At 44.2% G+C, this 26324-nt stretch overlaps 1 protein-coding gene across 4 annotated transcripts; it reads right to left on the reverse strand.

The window, feature by feature from the left end:
- Nucleotides 1–1021: 1021 nt before the first annotated feature.
- Nucleotides 1022–26324, reverse strand: LOC147007721 (serine/threonine-protein kinase MARK1-like). Of its 4 annotated transcripts, XM_085866535.1 has the most exons (14): nt 26034–26324; nt 22273–22359; nt 17538–17576; nt 14728–14776; nt 13457–13522; nt 8626–8699; nt 8425–8481; nt 5632–5868; nt 4823–4942; nt 4523–4640; nt 4295–4446; nt 2814–2900; nt 1945–2036; nt 1022–1654 (listed from the first exon to the last, which is right to left on the reverse strand). In XM_085866535.1, exons 4-12 carry the CDS (start codon nt 14753–14755, stop codon nt 2874–2876), a joined length of 879 nt encoding a protein of 292 aa, XP_085722661.1. In that variant the 5' UTR covers nt 14756–14776; nt 17538–17576; nt 22273–22359; nt 26034–26324; the 3' UTR covers nt 1022–1654; nt 1945–2036; nt 2814–2873. The 4 variants fall into 4 exon arrangements, with proteins under 4 accessions (XP_085722661.1, XP_085722660.1, XP_085722658.1 ...); XM_085866534.1 differs by lacking the exons at nt 1022–1654; nt 1945–2036; nt 2814–2900 and adding an exon at nt 3014–3085; XM_085866532.1 differs by lacking the exons at nt 1022–1654; nt 1945–2036; nt 2814–2900 and having other exon boundaries at nt 3014–4446.

The raw sequence follows: 26324 nt of genomic DNA on the forward strand, positions 1-26324 counted from the left end.
CATCTTCAAAGAGCTGTGCAATAAAATCGGCTCTGAATTCGAAGTCCTTCTCTACCACTCTAACGTTCGGTGGTTATCACGAGGGAAGGTACTGAGGCGCATTTTTGCCTTGCGTGTAGAATTAGCCCTGTTTCTGCGAGAGCACCAGCATCGCCATGCAACTCATTTCGAAGAATCAAAGTTCATCCTGGCATTGGCGTGCATGGTTCACATTTTCGACGCACTCAACCATCTCAATTGCCAGATGCAGGGCGGTGGAGTGAATGTCGGCGAAGCTGAAGAAAAGCTGAGCGCTTTTCGAAAGAATTTACCATTGTGTAGGTGGCGAACAGAGAAGGACATCTTCGCGAATTTCTCAACGTTTTGGTGCCGCCAAATGGAAGGGTATCCTCTCATCGCTAAAATTGCCCTTGAGATCTTCACGCCGTTCGTCACAAAGTATCTCTGTGAGCATGCATTATCGAAACTGCTGGACATCAAAACAAAGAAAAGGAGCAGACTTGCATGCGAAAGTGATATGAGGGTGGCCCTTGCCAAAACAAAGCCACGCATTTCCCAGATCTCCTTAAAAAACACAAGAACAAAAATCGCATAAATATCCAATTGTTATTATCCAAATATACTTTTGAATTTTGATGCAGTTTGATTTTTATTTTTCTATTAATTAAAATTGAATTTATTATCTTGCCAAAACGAAGTTTTTGCAAGATATGTTAGTCAGCTTGTAATGTCCACCTTGGCTTACCCATGTTACCCACCCCATCCCTCTTCCTTCCACATATCTCCTAATGTCTCTTTTCCCCACTGTTTTGTACTTCCCACTCCCGCCCCTCTTGTGACATGCCCCCCCCTCTTGCTATGCATTGTGTGTTCGCTCTCATACGAGCCTCGACAAGGTATACAAAAAAATATAAAAAAAATCCACATCGATGAACATGGACCATGCTCGGGCCTTCCGTTTTAATAACTCTACCTTACATCACACACAACACAGCCCCCCTCCCCCTTGGTATGACACTCCTGACAAGATCAACCTGAGAGGTAGGCTTTGGCACTTAAAAATTCAAATGCTAAATATATTACCCACGAGCAAATACCACCTGTAAAGAGGGGGCAGAGAGATGGGGGGCAGGAGGTGGGGAGAGGGATAGAGAGACAGAGAGCGTTTGGGGTCAGAGAGGGTAGGGAAGGGGATGGAGGGGGTGGGGCGGGAGAGGAGTGTGCAGAAGGAGAGAGACAAGTGGGAGACAGGAAACAAGACCAAGGCTTACCTTGCCGTGTTTAACTCCCTGGGGATCTTTGACTGGTCGAGGGTTAAACATGACCATCACCGCCGCGCCTCAACACAAAGTGCCATTTCCTGTGTGTTTTGTATTTTACGGCGATGGCCCCACTTCACACAGGGGCGACAAAGGTTTCATAGGCTTGAACTGTGTCCTCCTGAACCAGATAGAATGGACAACCGACTGAAGTACAGCACTCACTGACTGTGAGATCGGAGGTACGGGAGGGCAGAATGCAGTCATTGTTGCTGTTTCCTTCTGGTCTTGCTTTCTGCTGTTGAGGAAAGGCTGCCCTGGATGCAGCTTTCGCAAATTGTTTTTGGGCAAGTTCGCTTCTTGTACATTTCCTTCTTTTGGTGGGAGCCATCTTCCTACAAAATAAAGGAGGGAGACGGGGGAGGGGAAGGGGTGCGAGGGAGAGAGCGAGAGAGGGAGAGAGTGAGAGAGGAAGAGAGGGACAGAGTGAGAGAGGGACAGAGGCGTTGACAGAGAGAAAATGTTGTGCTTTCTGAACTATAAACGCACGCACGCACGCACACACACGCTTTTGACCTTGAATATGACAAAATTCAGAGAAAGAGGAATGGGTGTTCGCCCATTCCTCTTTGATTGTCTCAACTCCTTTTTCACACCATTGATGTGTGCATGTGCATCCACATACCTCTTAATATCCTCCTCATGCTTCTCCAGGTTGTCACACCACCTCTCCAGCTCACCGCACATCTCCGCAGCCACTAGTGTCCCGTGCCATGTCTGTAAGTCCCATTAACATCAGACCTTGTTGCTTCAACACGCATGTTCAAGCTTACATGATCGAGCAGTGTCCCTCGGTGAGTGAGAGTGAGTGAGTCTATAAATACTTAATTCATTATGGCTTGAACTAAACACACGATTTTGTTGAAACTTGACCACAACCTTCATCACTGATGACCACAACCGATGAAAAGGCCTGAGATAACCGGTGCATAACTGCTTGTTGAGGCATGGGTTTCAACCCCTCCATTCATCAGCTTCATTGTGTCCGATGATATCCTCACCAACTTCTCTTTGAACTCACATCGTATACATCACCAACATAAATATGATTCTTCATCCTTTTCTCTAAAAGCGAGGTTGAGGCTCAGCGAAAAGCAACGATTCTGTGCAACATGTCAAACATTATAAGATCCCTCATACACGAAAACATTTTGATGGATGTAATTCATGTTGATCAGGGGACAATGTATGATGTCAAAGAACTTTGTTTCTGAAGGCACCATTCCACACATGCACAAAAAAGTGTCAGGGCAAAAAGACTGGTACCCATTCAAATAAAAATGAGGATCATGTGTGCATCATATGATTGATGCTTTTTATTCCGTGAGGGATAAAGTCTTGAAGATATAAAGTCAACGTCTGAATTTGGGGTTTTCCATTTGTTGTGAACAAAATTGTCATTTGTGGATAAAGTGAAACTTGAACCGGACGAGATCATTACAAAAGAGCTGGTGCCATGCACTGTTACACAAGATGTCCTTTTGTGTCACTTACCTCACTGTTCATGTCATTTCAGATCTGAGTATGGTCGCATAGTTCGGTGGATGATTGGGTTCATGTTCTTCTTTTTGGGGATTTTCTCTGCAAGGTGTGAAAACAGGTTACACGTGCACTGAATCGTATAAACCAACTTTGTGTACTTTTTCTTACTCGTATACATTTACTTGTGTCAAACGGCACCCGAGTCGACCGACCTGACTGATCAGCGCTTGTGATCAGTAAGAATCGTGAAATGATGATGTCCTGGTAGGTCTCTGTTCCATCTCCTGAAAGCCACCAACATGTGGAGATTGCAGCCAAAACAGCGTGCACATATAATGGAGATAACACACACACACACACACACACACACACACACACACACACACACACACACACACACACACACACACACACACACACACACACACACACACACACACACACACACACACACACACACACACACACACACACACACACCTGGAATAGTGACCATCATCCCCTGTGCCACACCAGCACTTGCTGATCCACACAAGGTGCCTCTGCCATATCCACTCATTACCAGGTCATAAGATCTTTAAGTTGTTGATGGCAGGATAGATCTCAAAATTAATTTAAAAAAAAGGTGCCCTGGCTTGGTTGCGGTCTGCAGGAACCCCTCCTCCCCCTATAAACAAAACAAAACTGCCCACTGTGTAAAACAGCTGTTGCACTATGAACCACAGCATCAGTCAACGTTCATGGCTTAAGATACTAGAAGTTCCAAACCTGCAACAAATAGTTCCAAACCCTCTGCTGTTTCCAAAAAAAAACCCATCTATTTCTGATCCTCTCACCATTCCTCACCATGTACTCCTTGATAATCACCTATTTCATGTGTTTCTCTCTGGTGTGCTTCCAAATCTGATTTACACACAACTCCCTTCTTAAACTCGAAGGAGCCGAAACGATTTCAGAAAAAAAAAGACAATGGCTTCAGCACGATGCATTGTCACTGCAAACGAAGGCAAAACGAATATGATGCAAACGAAGATGAGCACAGAAAGGGAGCATCCCCACCATTTCGTTACAATTCCCATGATTGCCAAGAGAAGAGAGTGAAAGTATAAAATGTGCTTCACATGCAGGTTCCACGATAAAGCCCACGGCCGTTTCAAAGGGGACGTTCAGTCGCTTGTCTGCATCTGCAACCATTCACTTGTGGATATGATCGTGCTCTTCGTACAGGGCAGGCCATTGTTTGCTCATCCAGATACCCTTTCCAAATTCCAGTTTGCTGCCGTACACTAACTGCTAAGAGTTTGATTTGTTTGCATCTCGTCTGCCATTCGGAGGGATGGGTATACAGGTGATGAAAAAGATGCACCACTCAGTTTAAAAAGTACAACCGCGTGGAGAACCATACGGGACCTTTTGCACAATCGCAAAGCAACATACACATGATATCTACCAGGAAACGACCAATCACCTGGCAAGCATCCAAAATTCATCACCTGTCTTTTCATGTTCTTGTCAGTACTCTGCTCTCCACTCGAACTTTCATCATTTTCCCGTTTTCGCTTTTCTTTCCGACTGTTCTCTGCCATTTCAATTTTGAGACCATTGCTTGGAACGCTGACTTGCCCACTTCTCTTTGGTGATTGCTCTGTTGTGAGGTTCACAAGAATTAGTTGATGTTTTAAACAGCGGATTGACAGCCAAGACAGAGCATCAATCGGTACCTTTGTATTGACGAAGACGTTTGCTTGGTGTTTCATCCACATCCACAATTAAAAAGTCATGTGAACGTTTCCTCGGCCCATGAGTCTCCTTGTTCATCCATGGATGCTCCAAGATCTCCTGCAAAGCAAAATAATTTGGTTTATCCAGATCCGTAAAATTGCATGATCACCTTTAGACTCCATCTCATTTGATGATCAAGAAGCACTTACTCCACAAAAAGTGAACTTTTGCAGTCCTGGTTGAACCATTGTAAATTAAAATCAAACAAACAAAGCAGAAGCAGCCAAATGATCACACACCTTCATTGAAATCCTCTTGGTTGGATCCATGCAGAGCATGGCTTTCAAAAGCGCAGTGCACTGGTGTCCAACAGAAGTGGGAGGATCATATTCGTAGGGATAATTGATTGATGCCAGTTCCTGTAAAGAGATCGATCTGTTAATTCACCAATTCATTAACCGCTGTCCAAATCCACAGTTGGTGGAGCAATTAAGGTTAATTCACACACTAACCCACAGGATGCCAGTCCATGGCATATATCTTTGCTTTATCCTCTAAATGCTGAGCTAAAGAGTGATATTGGGATATTGCTCTATCCGGTAAATGCTGAGCTGAGCTAAAAAATATGCTCTATCCACTAAACGAGGAGTCAACATGTACCATTTTTAGTGTTTGCTCTGAAACGACCAGGTTCACAATTCGTCTCGCCACCTTGCCGACCCTGAGTGGATAATCCAATCACAATGCCTCTGAGTCTGGTCACTCCAAACCTCTTGTTATTGTTGGAAATTGTTCTTATTATTTGCTCATTTTTACATTCTGAATTTATACCAAGGATAAAATAACATTCAGTGAACAAATTGTACAATGCTGCTGCTTTCTCCATTGCAATGGTGACGTGCTCCCGTAAAATCATCGTTTCTTCACAGTTACTGTTCTTTCATTGTAACGAATTTACTGACCTGGGCTGATGTTAAATCTGATGAGGATACTCGTAACTATGAATTACCATGACAGAGACATTCCCTTTGATCATCACGATGAAGATCATCGCGATGAAGATCATCGCGATGATTCGGACCATTGTGAGGAGGGAGAGAACACTCACCTTCATGATCTGGCACTGGAATGGGAAAGATCCCTGCATTGCAGTATGCATGAGAATCCCAAGAGCCCACACGTCGACCGCAGGACCATTGTAGCCATCGTCTCTGTACATCTCCGGAGCCATATATTCAGGTGTTCCACATCTTTCAAACAGGAGTGTGCCAGGTGTAAACACACGTGATAGCCCGAAGTCGCTGACCTTAAGGGTACCGAGGTCATCGTACATGATGTTCTCGAGCTGTTGGGAGGGGAAAAGCAGAGGAAGATAAGAGCAAAGTGTGGAAGATATAAAGTTTGTATTTTCAGAAAGGAATCTTTTATACCTGCTTCACTCAACTCGTATCACCATTCCTTTACAAAGCGCACTCTTTATTTACTCTTTATCACATGAAATGTAATCACCAAAAAAAAGTCATATCACCTGAACTGTAAATAAACACACCACAAGATCACATGGTTTGAGGACATTGAGTGAGACAAATACAACACTGAATGTTTTAACAACAATGTTACTTATTGCATGTACATTATCAACTCAAAACATAAAAATGTCTGACAGGTGAAAACTGATATCTCCACGTATGAGATCAATTGGCCCATCATGCCTGTGGCATATCAACCCCCCCCACCCCCACTGTAACATAATCAAGCAATGAATGAGCACAACTTGGGCAAATGGGGGGAGGGGAGGCCATGCAATTAAGTGAAGGTTATGTTAATGCAGACATGTTGATGCTTCACAACACCCACAACCCACAACAGTAATATCTCAACATACTCAAGAACGAGAAGTCCTATTGGACCACAACAACCATTACCCCATCACTTATTGTTCAACATTTCAATTTATTTATGAACCATCAGGCAACAGGGTAGTCGACGTGCAAATTTGTTCCTGAGCTCAAGAAACTCTCAAATTTTCTGCGAGTTCGGAAACACCCCGGAGGACGTGCTCCGTGACCTGCTCGTCATTGGTGTGACGGACAATCGGGTGCGTTGAAGCCTGTTAGCCAATCGGACATTCGAATTCACGGCAGCCAATGACATTGCCATGGAGGGTGCGGACATCAACGTTGCTGACATCAAAATCACTGTTCATCTGGTCAGGCTCCGACCAACCTCGCTGTCATATGGTCGATCATCCCAGCACCAGAAAAAGAAACCCAGACGTCCACCATCAATTACCTACACCAGCAACATGTGTTAGCGCTGTCATGCTGAGCATGCACTGGATGAATGTCACTTCAAGAATTGCACATGCAATGTTTGTCACAAGAGGAGCCAAAATCGCTCCAGCCTCAGTCCCAGTCCCAGTCCCAGTCCCAGTCTCAGTCTCAGTCCCAGTCTCAGTCTCAGTCTCAGTCCCAGTCTCAGTCTCAGTCTCAGTCTCTCTCTCAGTCTCTCTCTCAGTCTCTCTCTCTCAAACACAAGGAGAAAGCAGCAGAACAAAGACATCTCATCAGTTCATTGTTGCATGTCGACGAGGCAAGCTTCACTTTTGGTGACACCTTTAAGATGTATGATCGATTTTACATCATCTCTGACACCAAATCTGAACCTCTGCTCGTTCTCATGGGTATTGATGTTTGGAAATGGAGGTCGACACCAGTGTCACTGTTTCCCTTGTCAGCTGAGCTGCTTTCGCCAACCCGTGCAGTGAACCTGACCGATCTGAACTGCACCAGGTGTCCTATCGGCTCTCTACCGACATGGCTGAGCAGATCAAACCATGTGGAACTTGTGATATTACCTTCTCTTACGGCAATCGTTATTGGTCTTGCCCTTAATGGGATGCAAGACGATTGCAATTCCCGTCTGTGAGTGTGTGCATGTGTGTGTGTGCGTGTGTGTGTGTGTCCGCATCTCTATATTTAAACTTTGAAAATGTTTTTCTCTGCAACCGCCTGACTGATCGATGCGAAACTTCAAACATCGGGGAGAGACTCCTCGTGGAGAATATTGTTTCTGCGAGCTCTGACATCATTGGTCACATGGTATGGCAGCGCTATTGGATTAAAGGGAAAAAAAAACTCCACATAATTTTCTTCGAAAGCACTCAAGGAAAAAAAAAACTTGAAACTTGGCATACGTTCTCAACTCCCCATGGGGCATATTTGATGATGATGATGATGTCATCAGTGAAGTGGTATTCCAGCAATAATTGAAATCCTTATCCAAAAATGGTTTTCTCTGAAACGACTTGTCCAATCGATGTGAAACTTTAAACATGGGAGAGACTCCCCATGGAGAATATTTTATTGCTAACTGTGATGTCATAGGTCACACATTATGGCAGACATGTAAGGTTAAAGGAATAAATGTGGACGTAATTTTCTCCAAAACCGCTCAACAAAGAAAATTGCAACTTGACACATGTCATCTCCCCATGCGATATGCAGGGTGTGGTGGAAAATAACTCAATTTCCACAAGTTGGATCAGCATACCAATGGAGAATGTTTAATTTCGTATATACGGAGGAAGAACAATGAATGCTTGACTTGCGTTGTTTTGTGTGTTTTGTGGAATAAAGTGTTTTATAGTGGCCGGATTGCAAATCCTGGCACCGACCTCCGAGAAAGGTCCCCAACTGGAAGAGGATGTCCACAGACACAGTTGGGCACCAGATATGGATGGCCGTTGGCTTACAAAGATCTCTGAAGGGCGAGTCACACTGTCATATCAATACCATTCACACATCCACATACAATGACAGAAACCTCTCCAAATCCTGGTCTTTAACTGATATCCTTCTCCGACTGCATGATCATCATGTTTTGTGTAGATTCATTTTACCTTTATGTCTCCATGTATGACATTCCTGCTGTGCATGAAGCTGAATGCAGAAGCCGCCTGGAAAGAAAGGACTGACTTAATGGGTGGTTACACAAATAGGAGTTTCCAAAAAAAAAATCTTATTTTTTTTAAATATCCCGTTTTTAAACCACACGATAAACATCACAAATAACGAATGCCATCAACATCGGCTCAGCTCACCTGACGAATAAGGGGTCGCGCCTGTTCCTCAGTCATGAGTGTACCTTTATCATTGATATAATGATGCAGATCACCTGTGCAGATAATCAGATACCATGAGTGACTCAAACCTTTCAGTGAAATCTACACATTCGCCAACAATCACGTGTAGCACTCGGGATTTTGGAGGATCACCGATGAGAGAGAAGAGTTTGTTGAGTGAAAAAGAGGGAAGAGTGGTTTGGGGGAATGGGTTGGATGGTCACACTCACTCTCCATGCTAAAATCACCAAAACAAAGACATGATTTATTTTTCAACATTATGGCTTCTCAAAGGCCAAACAAGCTGTTACAAGTTACCACCACTTTCATGGCTCCTGAAGCTTGTCTCCCTGGCTCCGTGATGAAGTAAACCACTTTCCTATAAATGGGGAACTTCATTATTTTATTAATGTGTAAAATTATTACCCTCGTCAGTTCAAAAAATCTTCTTCGCTGAAGTGGCTGAACAGATTGAGGCAAAACTTTACACGTCTTACCGTCTCTCCATGAGGAACAAAACGTTCACACACATGACAGCATCGGTCACATGGTTTGGCAGCGATATTGGATTTACCCTGAAACCTATAAAAATCTTCTTCTCCAGAACAGCTGGACAAATCGAGGGGAAACTTCACACAAATGTTCCCCAAACCATGTGTATACGAGTTTAAGACATAATTGATCAATCACATGGTTTGGCAGCCATATTGGATTGAAGGAAATACTAAATAATGTTTTCTCTGGAACCGCTTTATCAATCGATGTGAAACTTCAGATTTATGATCTGGTAGTGATAGAGAATAAATGTTTTAAATTTCAACTTGATCGGACACGTGTTCTGGCAGCCAGAATTATTTATTTAATTTTGATACGAGTTTAAAAAAAAAAACTCACTTGCTGTGCCTGAGGGTAGCAGGCACAGCAAGTGCTTAAGACAAGCAAAGTACTACATATACATATATTGAACTCTGATGATTAGATGGAAGACAATGTAATGACAAAACTTGGTATCATATGCGAGCACAGTTCTCACAAGAGAGCAATAAAGGAAGACATTTCTATCATCGCCGAATCAGTCCGACAAATTACAATTTGATAAAAGGAATAGTGATAAACAGGTAAACATAATTTTCGAATAATTCCATTTCAAACAAAATTGGGAATTTCAATTCTCAGCAATTTCAACAAATGAATTTTCCTGAGTGATAATGAATAGTACCTGGCAGTTACTAAAATTGTATAGCCATAAATGGTAGACGAATTTCTTCATATAAATGGGAATTATAATTCTCGACAATCTCAAGCAGTGCTTTTATGCTGCAAATTAGCCTATCTTAACAAACAATAGGATTTTTGCAGGCATTGGGTGAGGTTTTCTTCCAGCGACAATCTTCCCACACTTAACCCCAGACATCCGGCATGAACATGTTGATTTGGCACACTTTTGGCAAGTACAGGAGACAGACCAGTGGAAATCAAGATTTTTCCAAGAACTTGCAGGCATGAGGTGACCCTGATCATACACATATCCATAATCTTCAGGCTTCAGAGACTCTGTTTCATGATCCAGATGGTTCTCCAGGGCGTGCATGATGGTATAAGCGGAATAAAACCCACGCTGAATGTGAGGATGTTGACCCTGACTAGTCGGTGGTACGTTGTCCAGAGAGCTGTTTTTGCTGCAGTGAAAGATCTCTGCTCTGAGGGTGATGAAATCGTCAGCGTCGCTTCCTCTTCTCAGCACTTTCACCAGATATCGTTCAGCATTGAGAGCTACGGCAGCCGATAGGAATGGGGATGTGGCGAAATGCTTGAGGAATCTCTTGGGATCCGCCTTTAGTGCAGCCTTCTTGGTACCAACTTTGCTGGTGATGTCGCATCCTGTAAGGCTGTAAAGAGCTGGCAGGACTGCACATAACTGTTGACCCAAGTTCTGGAAAAGTGTATGAAGTGGCACATATCGAGTTGTATCCCCCAGACCAGCTCGAACCCATAACTCCTACAGGTTGTGTTGCAGAAACACTTGCATGTGATACAACAGAGCAACAACGACGTCGGTGTCATTGGAGACCACAACACACACGCTGTATCTGGAGTCCAGAGCATCAAGAATATGGATAGGGATGCGAAGATCAGCTTTCTCAAATGTTGACTGGAGATGATCTAAAACAGTCTCTGTGCCCTCATGAACCTTGATGCAATGCCAGTCCTCGTCTTCTCTCGTCACTTGGCCGACCACAGTGGGGTAACGTCGAACAACTCGAGACGCATTTTCATGAAGATGAGAATAGATCAGCTTTTCGAGTTGAATCTTGTTACCATTTCAAGGCCAAAAGGTTGCCATCTCTTTTGGCAGAGGTGTCCCTGGCTCGACGCAGCTGAGCTTGATTGGTGCAGTGTCAGTACGCCTTATTCTCTCACTGTCCTTCACTGAGCCGTCTTCAGAGTACATATCGAAAACAGTCACATCGCCCAAACTCATGGTATATGTCTGTAAATGTTGAAAAGGCCGTAATTAATTCTTGAAAAGTTGCCACTCTGGTGAATCGAACTTTGCGAACATGAGCCGTAACGTGTATAATGAAGTTTGAGTTTCTCTGATGCTTGTATCAGTAGTTGTCTGGTTTTAGGAAAATCTCCAATTCTTTGAGAAGTTGGCTTTTATCAGGCTTGGTCATCAGTCCCTCCTCGTCAAAAAGGAGTGGGGAGGGTACAACATGGTAAAGTAGTAAAGTTTCTGAAGTGAGTCCACGGTCACGGGCGATCTCGATGTTTTTGTCAGCTCTGTTGAGCTCCTTGATTGTCTTTTTGATAGTCTTCTGTGGCGTACTGCAGATCGTTTTCATGGATTTGGGAGAAGAATGATGGATTACTGCACTCAGTGTTGTAGTTTTGTTGATGAATCGCTCTTGCCTAAACATGATACATTTCGCCTTTCCCTTTGAGATACAGTTCATCATGTCCTCGCAAATATCATCTGTCATAATCTCTCTGGTGAAAAAATTGTGAAGAAGGGCTGTGTTGATCGATGACAGGGGAGAGCCTTACTCTTCAATACATTGTATCATGGCCTGAACGTGAGATTCGTTGCGAGTTGTGATGGTCTGTGAGGACTCGTGGTGATTTGAGGACTCGTGAGTGTTCTCCCTCACACTGGCGTACTCGCACCACACCCATTATGTCTCGGAATTTAGCCCAGTAACGGATGTTTTCATTGCTGGATGATCGGCTTTGGATAAAGAGATCAAAGTCATTGGATAGATTGGTAGCAGTGGCCCCAAACTCTGTCATATATTTCTGAGCATCGCTGATATTCTTCTTAGTGAAACTGGACTTGAGCTTTGCGAGGATAACAAGCTCTGATGCATACGGTAAGATGCCCTTCTCTGCGAAGAATTCCTCATTGAGAAGATGTTGGAATGATTCAGCCAGTAATTGGATGCCTTGAAGGGAGCGGCTGTGGTGACCTCCATTGAGAACAGAGTTCTGAATGACAGTGGGACCGAAGACACCTGCCTCCAGCAAAATGTTGCCAGATCCACTTATTGGACCAAAACTACGACTCCTCTGAAAATAAACTGTTGAAGATAAATTCCTCCCGTTTACATCTAAATTGTTTGTGTATAAAATACTTGCAAGGTTGTTTTGAATCTCATTGGGTCCATTTGAAACGATAGTTAGGTAATAGCACTGTCTGGAAACTGAGGTATGTTTCAAACCGAATGTGATTGCATTGAAAAAATTGGCCAAAATACAGCAATTTATTATTATTGTAATGAATTTAGCGTAACAAATCGCAATAGAAATTAGTTAATTGCACTCCAAAAATCAAACCAGAGCAAAATAAACGTGTGTGTGTGTGTGTGTGTGTGTGTGTGTGTGTGCGCACATTGGGACCATACTCTGTGCAGAGCATTGGTGCTGCTGAAGCATTCTCAAGAAACAAAAGGTTTTTAATCTCCTTTTCTTTTATATCAGAAATTGTGCAGTCATTATAACTTTCCTCCAAAACGATAACAAAATACTTCCTCAATTGAGTTGAATTGTACAAGCAGCAATGAATTAAATATTTATTTGTTTATCACATTTGATGGAATGTTGTGGAAAACAACAGGGTGATGGGTGATAAGATTGTGTGGGAAACAAGAACATCACTCATGACAGGATGGCATCACAAGCTCCTCTCAACGGAATGCCGTGATGTCATCCAGAATGGCAAGCCTGGTGTTGCCTTAACCGTGAGGGTGGCTGGCTTAAAATCTTAGGGCCTTGAGTTCAAGCCCCTGTCTCTTCATCATTGAATTAACACCAGGCAGGTTGACTCAGTGTGCCATCCTTCTGAAGTCGGCAAAATCGGTAATGGGGTGGCATTGCACAGCCGTGCTCTCAGAAAATGATGCAGCCAAGCAGCCAGAGGCTGTGCACGAATAAATAAATAATCCAGCATGGCAAACACTTTGAGAAAAGTGTGCTTTCAGCCAGACTAACCGGAATAGAAGATGGAAGTAAATTGACATGCCATAATCAGAATTGTAAGACATTGTTATTGATGCCGATGAAGTTTGGTGACCATCCATGAAGTAGTGAGAGAGGAGATGGGAAACATAAATAGATATCGTGGTGTTATTTGTATCGATGCACATTGTGGAATATGCTTGAACAAGCTTCATCAGACCTGGCACTTCCCAAAAGGTTCACTCATTACATGAATGACACGGTAAAGCCATGCAGTGAAAAGCCACATATAATCCACAGTGAATTAGGAACAGACATCACACCTGAAGAACAGAAGAACGATAAAGAAACATACCTCCACGTGCAAGTTCCATCACCATGTACATCATTTCCTCCGTCTTGTTAACATCAAACATTCGAACTGGGTGGGGATGGCAGAGTGCAGCATAAAGTAAACTATATAATGAATAAAATGCACAATTACAAAATTGATATTACATTGAAAACAGTCAAGTGAACGGTAACTTTGTGATGAGAACCACAAGTTATGGTGAGGCCTTCAAATGCCCCTCTCTCCCCCATCCCCTTTTCCTGTGAATGATGTAGCTGATCTGCTGAGATACTCAGCGTTAAGTTCCACATAAAACATGTTCTGGACATTCCTTGAGATGGGAAAGCAGCTTGCATTGGGACAACTCGTGCACCTTGGTATTGAAATGTCCTGCTGTGGATCTATTGGATGCAGAGTGACTATATCTTAAGACCCATGAGATCATGAATTATCATGGTCTTATAATGATCATGTGACCCTGAGTCCTTGGAACACCTGTGCAGAGCCATTATCATGAGACCATGGACCCTTTAACACCCCCAGTGCAGACCAACTGTCCTGAGACCCCTGAGAGGTGTGTACAATCCAACGTGGCCGACTTTTTAGAAAGAACCTCAGGGTCTACAACCCAGAAAGGTCCTCAGGGTGGGTCCGCAGGACCTGTAACCAGACTATTTGGGGCAACGGTTAAAGTGTCCACTCTGAGTGTGGGAGGTCGGTGGTCGAAACCCGTCCGAGTCATACTAAATATTTTAACAATGGTACATGCTGCTTGCTTTGCATTCAGCATTTAAAAGGACAGAGCATGGATAAACAGCCACAGGTTGGCAATACTAGTGGTCTTTAACATCCTTCGGTCATGCAAGCAGACAGGACACTTGGCATAATATGTATCCGAGGGGAGGAGAACTTCATGGTGCAGCACCCTGCCTACGAAGCATCTATCGTACAGCATATAATCATGTCGGGAATCGAACCCAGACGAGGTGGCTCCAATGTAAGTGACCAGCTTCTGCAGCATTCCGTAATCCTATTACTTTTTGAGAAAAGAGGTTGCTGAACCATGGATAGAAGTAGACTCGTCAGTTGAGCCATTTTTAATGAAATACACCAACAAATGAACACAAACCCCAAAAGATTTAATCCATATTCTCTGCAATCATTTCATGAAAAAAACATTTCAAAGACCACTGCTTATGAAGTCCACTTGTCAGTGAACACCAGTGATGATACATGCAGAACATCATCAAAATGATGTTCTGCAATTTGTTCATTGGAATGAAACCCTCACTTACTGATGTTTGGATGATTTAATGAAGACATGATTGAGGCTTCATTTGAAAACTGCAAAAGAGAGAGGGAGAGAGAGAAAGAGAGAGCAATGTTTGTAATAAAGTAACAACATGTGAAATTAAATGAACTCATCTGACAGCCCATGCCCTCGTGTGTCGGCATCGCTCAAGTTTCATGCACCGTGTACACACAAAGATGTTTGAATGACTCGATGAGGTGTCAGACCAAATACAATGGGACAGTTTGCTTTGTGGAATGGACTCTTGATCCAACTTTGTGTGAGAAACCAGCAATCCTGTTTTTTAAACACACAATTTATCGACTATATGACCACAACTACAACTTCCTCAATTATTCCCACCTCATTGCTGGGTCGGCAAGGGGAAGTTTTTGACCAAGTCTTTCTCGAACCGGATGGCGAAGCCTGACGTTCCGCAAAAGGTGAGAGGAGTTCGTAATTTGTTCAGGATGCCGGTGATAATTTGTCTCCTCTTTAAGAAAAACACTGAGGGGTCATTAATGTCCACAAACAAGTCGTGCTCGCAGATGGGACAGCCAGCGTCACGTCCTTCCGATGGACCGTGCACACATTGATGCCTTACCCTGCATGTGAAGCACCAGGATGACAGTTTTTGGTTGGAGCAGGATTCAAACCCAAGCGAAACAGATGAGAGGTGAGTGCACAAACCTCTGGAGGCAAGGCTGTAAGGCCAGTCCCCACAACTGAGATATGAACCCCGTGAGAACATGACATGGAACTGTTTAATCTCCTTTGAATATGGAACATGAGAAGAGTTTTTCTAAATACCGTTCGTTGTCAGAAATATTTATATGATACCGAAGAAGCAGATGAAATTTTAATTAGTGCCATGAACACGAGATCAGTTTTGGGAATACATTTGTTTTCCACCTGCAGGGAGGTGCAAATTTTCATCTCAGATTCTGCAACCGGTCCAGACGGCATCAGCCCATGTGTCCTAAAAACCTGCTCCTCTGCTCTTGCTCATCCTCTCTCTGTTCTATTCACCCTCTCATTTGCTCAAGGTCATCTCCCATCTGGTTGGAAATCAGCAAACATTACCGCTCCTGCATAAAAAAGGTACAAAAACAGATCCCTGCAACTTCAGATCAATCAGCCTTCTCCCAATCATCAGTAAGGTTATGGAATGCATCATCGCTTCAGACATTAAATCCTTCCTCTTCTCCAATGGCCTGATTTCCGATCATCAATTTGGTTTCAGACCAGGTCACTCTACCCTGGATATGCTGCTTCTGCTCTCCCAACAATGGATGGAGATCCTCAACGCCAGACGTGAAATCGGAGTCGTATCCCGAGACATATCGCGTGCTTTTGACATGGTCTGGCACCCTGCTCTGCTCACCAAACTCTCTTCCGATGGTGTCCAAGGCCATCTCCACTCATGGCTAGCAGGATTCCTCCCTCCTGTCACAGCTAAAGTGTGGCCCTAAGTGAAGTTCTTTCATCCCCTCTTCCTGTCCAGGCTGGAGTTCCTCAAGGCAGCGTTCTGGGTCCTGTTCTTTTTCGTGTTTTCATCAACGATCTCTCCAACTCTCTGGAAAATCCTCTTAATCTTTTTGCTGATGAGTCCACCCTCTGCCGTACCATCTGTCATCCTTCAGACCGGCAAGCAGGAGCTTCTTCGCTCACTGCAGATCTGGGTAAAAATCACAAACTGGTCCAACACGTGGAACATGTCTTTCAATCCTGAAAAATCTCACACTCTCACGACGTCTCTCTGAAAGGATCGTTTGAAACCCCTCCACTTCCCCCCCCCCCGCCCCCGCCATCTATTTTCTCAACAATCTTCTGGAAGAAATCCTTTCATTCAAGCTTCTGGGTCTCACTATCTGCCATTATCTTTTCGGGGAAAGCCACATTTCCACGCTGGCCTCCAAAGCCAGTCGACGACTGAGAATCCTAAATCGTGCAAAGTTCTTCCTCGGTCAACCTGAGCTCCTGAACAGAGACAAAACTTTCATCCGCAGCCTGATGGAGTACTGCTCTCCCCTCTGGGCTGGTGCTCCCGTCTCTCACCTTTCTCGGCTTCACGATGTGGAAACCAAGACATTTAGAGTCATTGGTATCTCCTGCGATGAGGCTGAGTCTTTGGGCCTCTCACTCTCTCACTGCAGGCAGGTCGGTGGTCTTTTTGTCTTCCACCGTCTCCTCTTCTCTCTCACCCCGCCTGCTCTCTCTGCGATATGTCCTCCCCCACCCCCCCCCCCCATATTTCCGCAGGGCAATCAAGGTCCACTCGCAATCCACTTCTGGTAAAACTACCAAAATCACGAATCACTGCCCACCTTCACCCTTTCATTCCTCTTTTTACCGACTTTGGAATAAACTCCCACACTCTCTTCAATCCCATTCTTTCCTCTCGACCTTCAAAACAGCTGGTTCACCACCACCTCTTATCATCCCCCATCCAAATCCTCGATCTTTTCTACCCACGTTCATCCACCCCAAACCCACCTCCTTCACATTCCCTGCTTTCTTTCCTAAAAGTCCCTGTAATGTCCATCTGCTCTTCTCATGTTCCCCACCCAATCCCTCTCCCTTCCATAGATCTCCTAATGTCTCTGTTCCCCACTGTTTTTGTTCTTCCTTCTCCCCTCCCCCACATCTTGTCTCCTCCCCCCCCCCCTCCTTGTTGTGTGTTGTGTGTTCGTTCTCATACGAGCCTCGACAAGGTATATAAAAAAAAAGAAGAAAATCATGAACGTAGGTTAAGGATAAAGTCACATGATACTGTGATGTACACTCTAATCCAGTTCATCATGAAACACTCACATTGATCCAGTCACCATTGTGGGAAACCTTCACAGCAAACTAGAAGAGACAGACAAGTAAAAGTTTGTCATCAATAGGTACGGAGCTTTGAGGGATATTATTTACAACAATTGACTCCTCACAAGTATCGTGCACATCTTGCAAAATCACAAAAACATGGTGACATATGAATCGATGGTAACAGTCAAGCATGGCATCAGGTTCTGTCAATAAAAGGTTCAGGGAAGTTTATCAACAGGAGACGAGTTTGTAAATACACGAAGGTTTAACAAAAAAAAATCCCGGTGAAGTTTACAACATTTACATTCATTTGAATGCATTTCACAGTCTGTACGAATTTATGGGATGGACTTGATGGTAAAGTGTTAACCTCATTATACACCCCCCCACCCAAACCCCCCACAATGTTGAGTGGAAAGGACATGGTCAGGGTGTGCGAGCAGGAAATTTGATTGCTCATGATGATGTAAGATTCTGTTATATTTTGTCCAAGTACGGTTCAATGGAATGCCTTTATAAATGCTAAAAAGGTAATTTGTGTTCTTCAGAAAAAAAAAATTTAGACATTTCCCGCCATTGATGCAGCATCTTTTACAACACCTTGTTTAATACATTACATTTGTTCTTCGTGTCTGTTGTTTGTGTCCTTTTTGACGTCCTTGAAAACACTACGTTTCCTGTTTGGAATGATTTTTAATTCTGTTTGACTGCCAGACAGGCAAAGAATAAAAATGAAATTGCTCATTGAGCAAGGAATTGCCGGAATAACTTTGTCATATCTCCGTGATCTCTGGAAATCAATTTGGTCCTTTTTAGTCGATAGTGCTTCTGTTTAACGAGTTATAGCACTTAGTTTGGTCATGATCGTAACTTGGAAGTCAATCGGACTTGAAATGGCGTCTTTATCGCAATTTGAAAGTTTTGACCCGACCCCTCTGACATTCGACCCCCGACCGCTAAGAAGGGTGTTGGTGTGGCACCCAAATGAGAGATAAGGTTGGATTCAGTGTTGGAGGATGCACATTTTAGATTTGGTTTGAAGTCGATACGTCCATTTTAGCAGACGTTATTGCGAAAATAAGAATTTAGTTTTTTTGGTGACCTTGACCTTTGACCTCGATTCACCAAAAACGACAAGTGTCTAAGTTGGACCATTGCCAACGTCTGTACCCAGTTTGGTGATGATCGCTGAAACGGTGTGGCTGCTACAGGGTAAACAAATACACAAACAGACAGACACACAGAATTACACACACAACCGACCAACATAATTGCCGAAATCGGAAGGATTCCGGAAATTAATGAAGTGATTTAGTTTATCATTTATAATATGAAATAGGGAAAGCCAAGAAACAAATGAAACCCTTTAGAATTACCCTTTATAATAACCCTTGAGAATAACCCTTTAGAATTACCATTTATAATAACCCTTTAGAATTACCTTTTGGAATAACACTTTTGAATAACCCTTTAGAATTACCCTTTGGAATTACCCTTTGGAATTACCCTTTAGAGTAACCCTTTATAATTACCCTCCAGAATAACACTTCAGAATAAACCTTTAGAGTAATCCTTTAGAATTACCCTTGAGAATAACTCTTTATAATTACCCTTTATAATAACCCTTTGGAATTACTACTTATAATAACCCTTTATAATTGCCTTTTAGAATAACCCTTCAGAATAACCCTTGAGAATTACCATTTATAATTACCCTTGAGAATAACCCTTCAGAGTAACCCTTTAGAATAACCCTTTATAATTACCCTTTATAATAACCCTTTCTAATTACCCTTTGGAATCACCCTTCAGAATTACCCTTTATAATAGCCCTTGAGAATTACCCTTTATAATAACCCTTTATAATAAGACATGGAAAGCTTCTTCTTGTTCGTTTTTGACGGATGGCTGAATGGACAGAAGGAAGGACAGAGTGGAATATTGAAGGAGTTTCACCGTTTAAACTGGATCTCCCTCGTGTGTGCGCATGTGTGATTGGGATGATTTCAAAGCCAAAGGAAGTTTTGCTAAACTGCAGGTTCGTGTTCTCGTAGACATGTTAAGTGCACAAAATAGGGTGTTGACTTCAAATCATGATGCAAAGGTCCCCTTTGGCATGGAAGTTCCTTAGGGTCAGAGAAACAAATTTATCCAAAGACACACGTCATATCTCAAAATACAAGTTTAGAGCCGTCGACCATTTTAGAAAACATGGCCCAGTCATAGCTCATGAACCGTTTGTCATCGAAACTATTATGATACATGTTTTCTAACTAACTTGAGGTCGCTGAATTCATTTCCGGCATCAGCTATGCATTTCAGATGCATTTAAAGGTGAAATCCAAAAAATAATACAAATTATAACAAATTTTATTGTTTTTCACATACTGAAAATTTGAGGTAATTACATCGCACAATGTTGTAATTACACAAGTTCTTCCTCTTCTCCTCTCTTGTCCTGCTACATCCTGCCAGTGTGGGCGCACGAACCTTGACATCTGCAGAGAAGCATACAGCGCTGTCTCTGCACGCAGCACTTACAAGGAGCTTTACATTCAGTCTTGCACTTGCAAATGGACCACACAGTCTTCTTCCCCATCTCATTTGGATTGAGGATCTCATCAAGATTCGCAACTTGTTGTGTGTCTGACAAGAAGTGCTGGTGAATGATGACGCATGTTCCATGGAGGGCTGATGTTGCAGTCGTCGTAGAGGATGGATTATGGTCAATGTTGTCAAAACCACCTGTGGTGAAAACGTGTTTAACTGCCTGAGGGGGGACCACCACACCAACCTGCTTCCAGTGACCAATGACTGAATTCGCAATATCTGTACTCAGCACTTTCAAATGGTCATACGAGATGCACAACCCTCGCTGATGCAAATCATCGATTCGAAATTCACGGCCAGTTTGAACATGTACTTTCATAGCCATATACAGCGAAGCTGGTGTTTCCCTTTCTCTGTTGTGACGTGCAACACTATCACGTTTTTTTGGATCTGCATGCAACCGAGTTGAAGATGATCTGCTACCCAATTGATGTTGCAACCTTGGACTTCTTAGATCCCGGAGATGGCTGATTGATAGATGGTCCATCAAGAAGCATGTACAGGAATGAACGCAGAGTGGTTGGAATTGATTCAGCTTGTTGGAAAACAAGAGATCAGCAACGGTTTATCTTTACTGCCTTGATGTCAGAAATCATGCGCTCAATGTCCTCTCTCTCAGGCGTGTTGTATTGCATTTGATGTAGGGAAAGCCGAGAGCAGCAATACGCTCATCATAAAGGGTCGTCGAGTGAGCCATTGCTTGCGACCTCCCTGAACCACGGTTATCTTCAATAAAGTCAAGTAACTCATTGAGAACATGTGCTCGCATCACCTGCGTGTTATGACTATCAGTGATGTGAAATCCGACCGTCTCCACTTTCCTATACAGCCGAGTCAGGCACGCATGATGATAGACGGCATTGATGGCGATCAAGTCAACAGCGGACAGTTTAGACAACAGGCGTTTGTCACCCAACAGCTGAGCACAGTCATTGATTTTTTTATCTAAGCCAAGTGTAGCAGCTTTTCTGAGCTCTTTCTTGTTGCCCACTTCATCACAAAAGAGACACGGAGTGTCAATTGGTTCGCTCAAAGATGCTGAGGTTGATGTCTGTGTGACTGACCTGGCTGCACGAGTTTTTACCGGGCTAAATGACGCTTGTCCTTGATGCTTATTCCTGGCTCTCTGCACTTTCTGATTGTCGACAACATTCCTGCAAGCTTTGTGCCACACTCCATGATTAGACATCATCAGCTGCACTATATTCTGAGTATCACTGTCACCAGTATTCTCTACGAGCACAAAATCAGGCAGCTCACCTAATTCATTGAGTTCCTGGATATTGTTCACAACTTGTCTGTAGGTGGCTGAAAGTCTTTCAGGATTGTTTCTCAATTTAACAGATGATGAGGGATCCGAAGTTGGATTATGAGTCTCGTCTGATTGACATATAAAACATAGGCTCCAGTCCATCGTGGCAGGCGTGCTGTCACAGTTATCGGAACTCATTTGGATGAGTCACTTTGAATCTGAAAGCAAAAATTAAAAATTTAAGGTCACATAACATAGATACATCATGTGGCTAACTCATGTGTAGTTAAATTCGGCATGAGAAAACCATTTCTGAGTTGGGTCTGACCTAACCATCATATAGTAGACATGTTCAGTCATGTCTCATTCTCACAATTTTTTTTTCTCATACATTTCAGAAAAAATGGAACATTTATGTATTTTGTCTATGATTTGAGCTTTAAATACATCAGAAAGCAAAATTGTCACCGAAAATGAGTTCAGTGACCTCAGGTTCGTTAGAAAACATGTATCATAATAGTTTCTTTGACAAACGGTTCATGAGCTATGACTCGGCCATGTTTTTCAAAATGGTCGACGGCGGCATTCTTGGATTTTGAGACATGACGTGTGTCTTTGGATATATTTGTTTCTATGACCCTCAGGAACTTCCAGGCCAAATGGGACCTTTGCATCACGATTTGAAGTCAAATGTCAATAAACAAGTCTGCTATTCCAATTCACTTTTAAATTGTAACATTTAATTTAAATTAACTCGTTCTTCGATCGTAAACTCACATTTGCAGGTACAGGTGGAGTTGATTTTTATTTTTTAACCTTCATCAACATGAACCACCTTTACCCTAAAAGGCGGCACAGGTAACTTTTCCGTACCTCTTGGTTGGAGCAGACATTCCGTGCCTGATAAACGGCTCCAAACCCTCCTTGCCCGAGCTTCTTGATGAGCTCATAGTTGTGGATCTAAACACAAAGTGAAAGTAAATGTCATGTTTCAGTAAAACACCAGTTAAAGAGAACGTTAACAACGTTTTTATAAAATATATATTTCTCAATATCATATCACCTTTATAATCCAGTTGTTATGTTGAAAGAAACTTGATAAATACTCCACAGAGAAACTTTATCAATCAAATGATTTGGTCACATCGAACACTCCCAAGTGTAGGGGATGTGATCGAGTGATCATGATGGGATTTGGGAACTTCAGGCCCTAAGATCTTAAGCCAGTCATCTCAACACAAAAGCCAACAACAATGTTCTTGCATGAGTAAAGACGAATAAAGTAGATAACCATCAACAAAGTCTCGCAAACCCTGAAAGGTCGAGTCAAAGGTGTTGAAGATGAACAATTGTTCAATTTCAATTCAGGAGGCAATGCGGGTGAGGAAATGTTCTCCAAGTTCAAATCCGGAGGACGTGCAGGTGAGGAAATGTTCCCCAAGTTCAAATCCCAAGGACGTGCAGGTGAGGAAATGTTCTCCAAGTTCAAATCCCAAGGACGTGCAGGTGAGGAAATGTTCCCCAAGTTCAATTCCGGTGGACTTGCAGGTGAGGAAATGTTCTCGAAGTTCAAATCCCAAGGACAAGCAGGTGAGGAAATGTTCCCCAAGTTCAATTCCGGAGGACTTGCAGGTGAGGAAATGTTCTCCAAGTTCAAATCCCAAGGACGTGCAGGTGAGGAAATGTTCCCCAAGTTCAATTCCGGAGGACATGCAGGTAAGGAAATGTTCCCCAAGTTCAAATCCGGAGGACGTGGAGGTGAGCAACTGTTCTCCAAGTTCAAATCCGGAGGACGTGGAGGTGAGCAATTTTTCCCTAAGCTCGATTCGGGAAGTAATGGAGATGAGGAATTGTTCCCCAAGCTCCTCTGCTGCTCCTCTCCAGAATTGCAATCCATTGTTTTTAATGAGCACAAATAAAATCACAACCAAACACGAAACGAACAAAGTGCGTCTGCTCTCAAAGCTGCAAAGCAAACGATAACAAACTCACTGTGACGTTTTGGCACCATGGTTACAAGAGCAGGTGAGATCACAATCCCATTGTGACATCATTAAAAAAAAATTATTTATGTAAAACATTGGGATAATGGGAAACTTCTATTGGAATACATGTTGGGTAACCCAATCAAGGTCGGGTTATTTAAAAGTTTTGTAAAACACGAAGAAGATTGTTTTTCGATTCGTGAGGATAAATAAATTAATAAATAAACAATCAAGCCAGAAATACATGAACAAAGTGGAAAAGAGGGAACAACACATCAATAGCAGGGTAGAGGGACAACACTGAGGGACAAGAGTTCGGGGGGAGGGGGGATACTGGTGTGGGAGGTGGTGGGGAAACACTGGTCTGGGGTGGGGGAGACTATGGGTAGGGGGACTGGTCTGGGAGGTGGTGGGGAAAGATTTGTTTGGTTGGGGGGAGGTTGAGATTGGTCAGGGAGGAAGAGGGGGAGACTGGTCTGAGAGGAGGAAAAAGACTCGTATTGGAGGAGGGAGAGATTGGTCTTTTGGTGGGGGGGAGACTGATCTTGTGGTGGGTCAGTCTGGTCTTGGAGGGGAGAATCTGGTCTCCAGGGGGGTGGGGAGACTTGTCTGGGAGCGGCTGGGGAGGGATTCATCTGGCCCGGAGGGGGGGGGGTGGTGAGACTGGTCTTGGAGGTGGGGGAGGGACCTCGTCTGGGAGGGGGTGGGGAGGAACTGGTCACGGAACTGTGGCGGGGGGGGCTCGTCTGGGAGGAGGGGGAGAGATTGGTCTGGGAGGTGGAGAGGGGAGATGTCTGGGTGGGGGGAGCATGGTCTTGGAGTGATTCGACAAGAATCTTTCAACATAGGAGCACTTAATTATGGAGTATTTTTTCAACAAAGTTTCATGTTGATTGGAAGAAAATGTGGCCGGCATTCCAAAAAGTCTGTTTTCTGTAGGGATGGGTTGTGGGGTGTTTTAGGCATCAGGAATAATCGACCTTGCTTCGCTGAATTAATTGCTGTGGAGAATTTTCTTTGTGATGCAGGAATTGTATTCCGATTATGATGTACAACACTCTGTTACAGACCGTCTGTGCTGCCTGGCAAGCAGGGTCAGATTTACCCAACGTGACCAGGGGCCTCCACAACCCAACACATGTCCCGTGGCCTCCACAACCCAACACATGCCCCGTGGCCTCCACAACCCAACACATGCCCCGTGGCCTCCACAACCCAACACATGCCCCGTGGCCTCCACAACCCAACACATGCCCCGTGGCCTCCACAACCCAACACATGCCCCGTGGCCTCCACAACCCAACACATGCCCCGTGGCCTCCACAACCCAACACATGCCCCGTGGCCTCCACAACACAACACATGCCCCGTGGCCTCCACAACCCAACACATGCCCCGTGGCCTCCACAACCCAACACATGCCCCGTGGCCTCCACAACCCAACACATGCCCCGTGGCCTCCACAACCCAACACATGCCCCGTGGCCTCCACAACCCAACACATGTCCCCGGGCCTCCACAAGCCAACACATGACCTGGGGCCTCCACAACCCAACACATGACTCGGGGCCTCCACAACCCAACACATGACTCGGGGCCTCCACAAGCCAAGGGCTCATCCATGATTAAGCCAAGCCATGTCGGCCAACCAACACATCTGTGGAATTGTTATTCAGAATTCAAAATCGTTCTGCCTTCCATTTTAATTTTCCTTTCAGTGTAAAACAAGGATTATAAAATAGGAATCGAAAGGTTGCAGCCGATAGCCGTCACTCGCCTTGAGAAGGCCAGAGCATGAATGGGTCTCAGGCCTCAAACAACTTGTTTCCCAGAAGTGATCATGTTGTTGTTGTTGTTGTTGTGAAGATAAGGTGGAGGTAATATTTTTTTATGGAGGCATTCCTGTTTTTGGAGTTGTAGTTGTTGGTGTGAAGGTAATATTGTTGTGGAGCCGGGTGTCGGCGGCGAGCACGACCGCAAGATGGAGCAGTCGAGTCGGCTCCACCGAACACCCAGAATTTAGAGGTCGTCACCCCGGATAACTCCGGAGCAGACGGGTCCCTTATCGGACCGAACATCGCCAATCGGTCGACCGCGTGGGATAGCGTCGATTGCCAATTTCGATTTACCGAAATACTCACGTCGTCCAAACTACCGGGGAAATTCACCCTCGGCGGAGCTCGAGCAGAACGAGCCGTTGGCGTGCTCAAACCGTGCGTAACCCGAGTGGATGGTTACCGAGGTCCGTCGGTCCAAATGCACAATTTTCCACTTGCAAATTTCCCAACACACACCGTGCTAAACCAATAAAAAAACACAGGAACGAGCTGAAACATTTAACAGGAGATTTATTTATAACGAGGGGGGGAGGGAGAGGGGGAGGGGGAGGGGGAGGGGGAAGGGGAAGGAGAAGGGAGGGGAAGGGGGAGAGAAGGAGGGCGAGGGGGAGAGAAGGAGGGGGAGGGGGAGAGAAGGAGGGGGAGGGGGAGGGGAGGGAACACACAAGGAGCAGAATTAAACCGACTAAGAAATGCAAGTATGTACAAGGAACTTAAACAATTCTACTTCAACAAGACAGACCCGTACACAGACACCCAAAAAGAAAAATGACCCGATGGGTCTTCAGTCGGTCGAGCCGGCCCGGGGTACCTGTCCCGCCACGTGTGATCACGCCAACCCGAACCTCCATGGTGGGACTTGAACCCATGACCTTGGCGTTGCCAGAACCAAGACTGCAGGCCGCTATCGCCACGATCCACCAGAACGCACTCTTGTCAACAACCACTCACTGGCTTTGGATGCCAGGTTGGAAATGTCTCGATTGAAATGTCCTTTCCCACAAGAAATGTCTCACACACGATCACAGGCTGCTTGACAAAAAAAAACGCCACGATCTCCGTCTGCCGCCCTCTCCTGAACGCTGGTCCAGACAACCACACC

The sequence above is a fragment of the Eptatretus burgeri genome, unplaced genomic scaffold (genome assembly GCF_056783735.1).
Source record: "Eptatretus burgeri isolate ZD-2024b unplaced genomic scaffold, Ebu_testis_v1 Ebu_testis_scaffold_38, whole genome shotgun sequence".
In the NCBI taxonomy this organism is placed as follows: domain Eukaryota; kingdom Metazoa; phylum Chordata; class Myxini; order Myxiniformes; family Myxinidae; genus Eptatretus; species Eptatretus burgeri.

Coding starts and splice junctions, on each gene's coding strand:
- LOC147007721 (XM_085866532.1), bottom strand. CDS start 14,755: ATGTCTTCATTAAATCATCCAAACATCA. Junction 8,482..8,625: donor CGCGACCCCTTATTCGTCAG/GTGAGCTGAGCC, acceptor CTTTCTTTCCAG/GCGGCTTCTGCATTCAGCTT. Junction 5,869..8,424: donor TCATACATGGAGACATAAAG/GTAAAATGAATC, acceptor CCCTCCCAACAG/CTCGAGAACATCATGTACGA.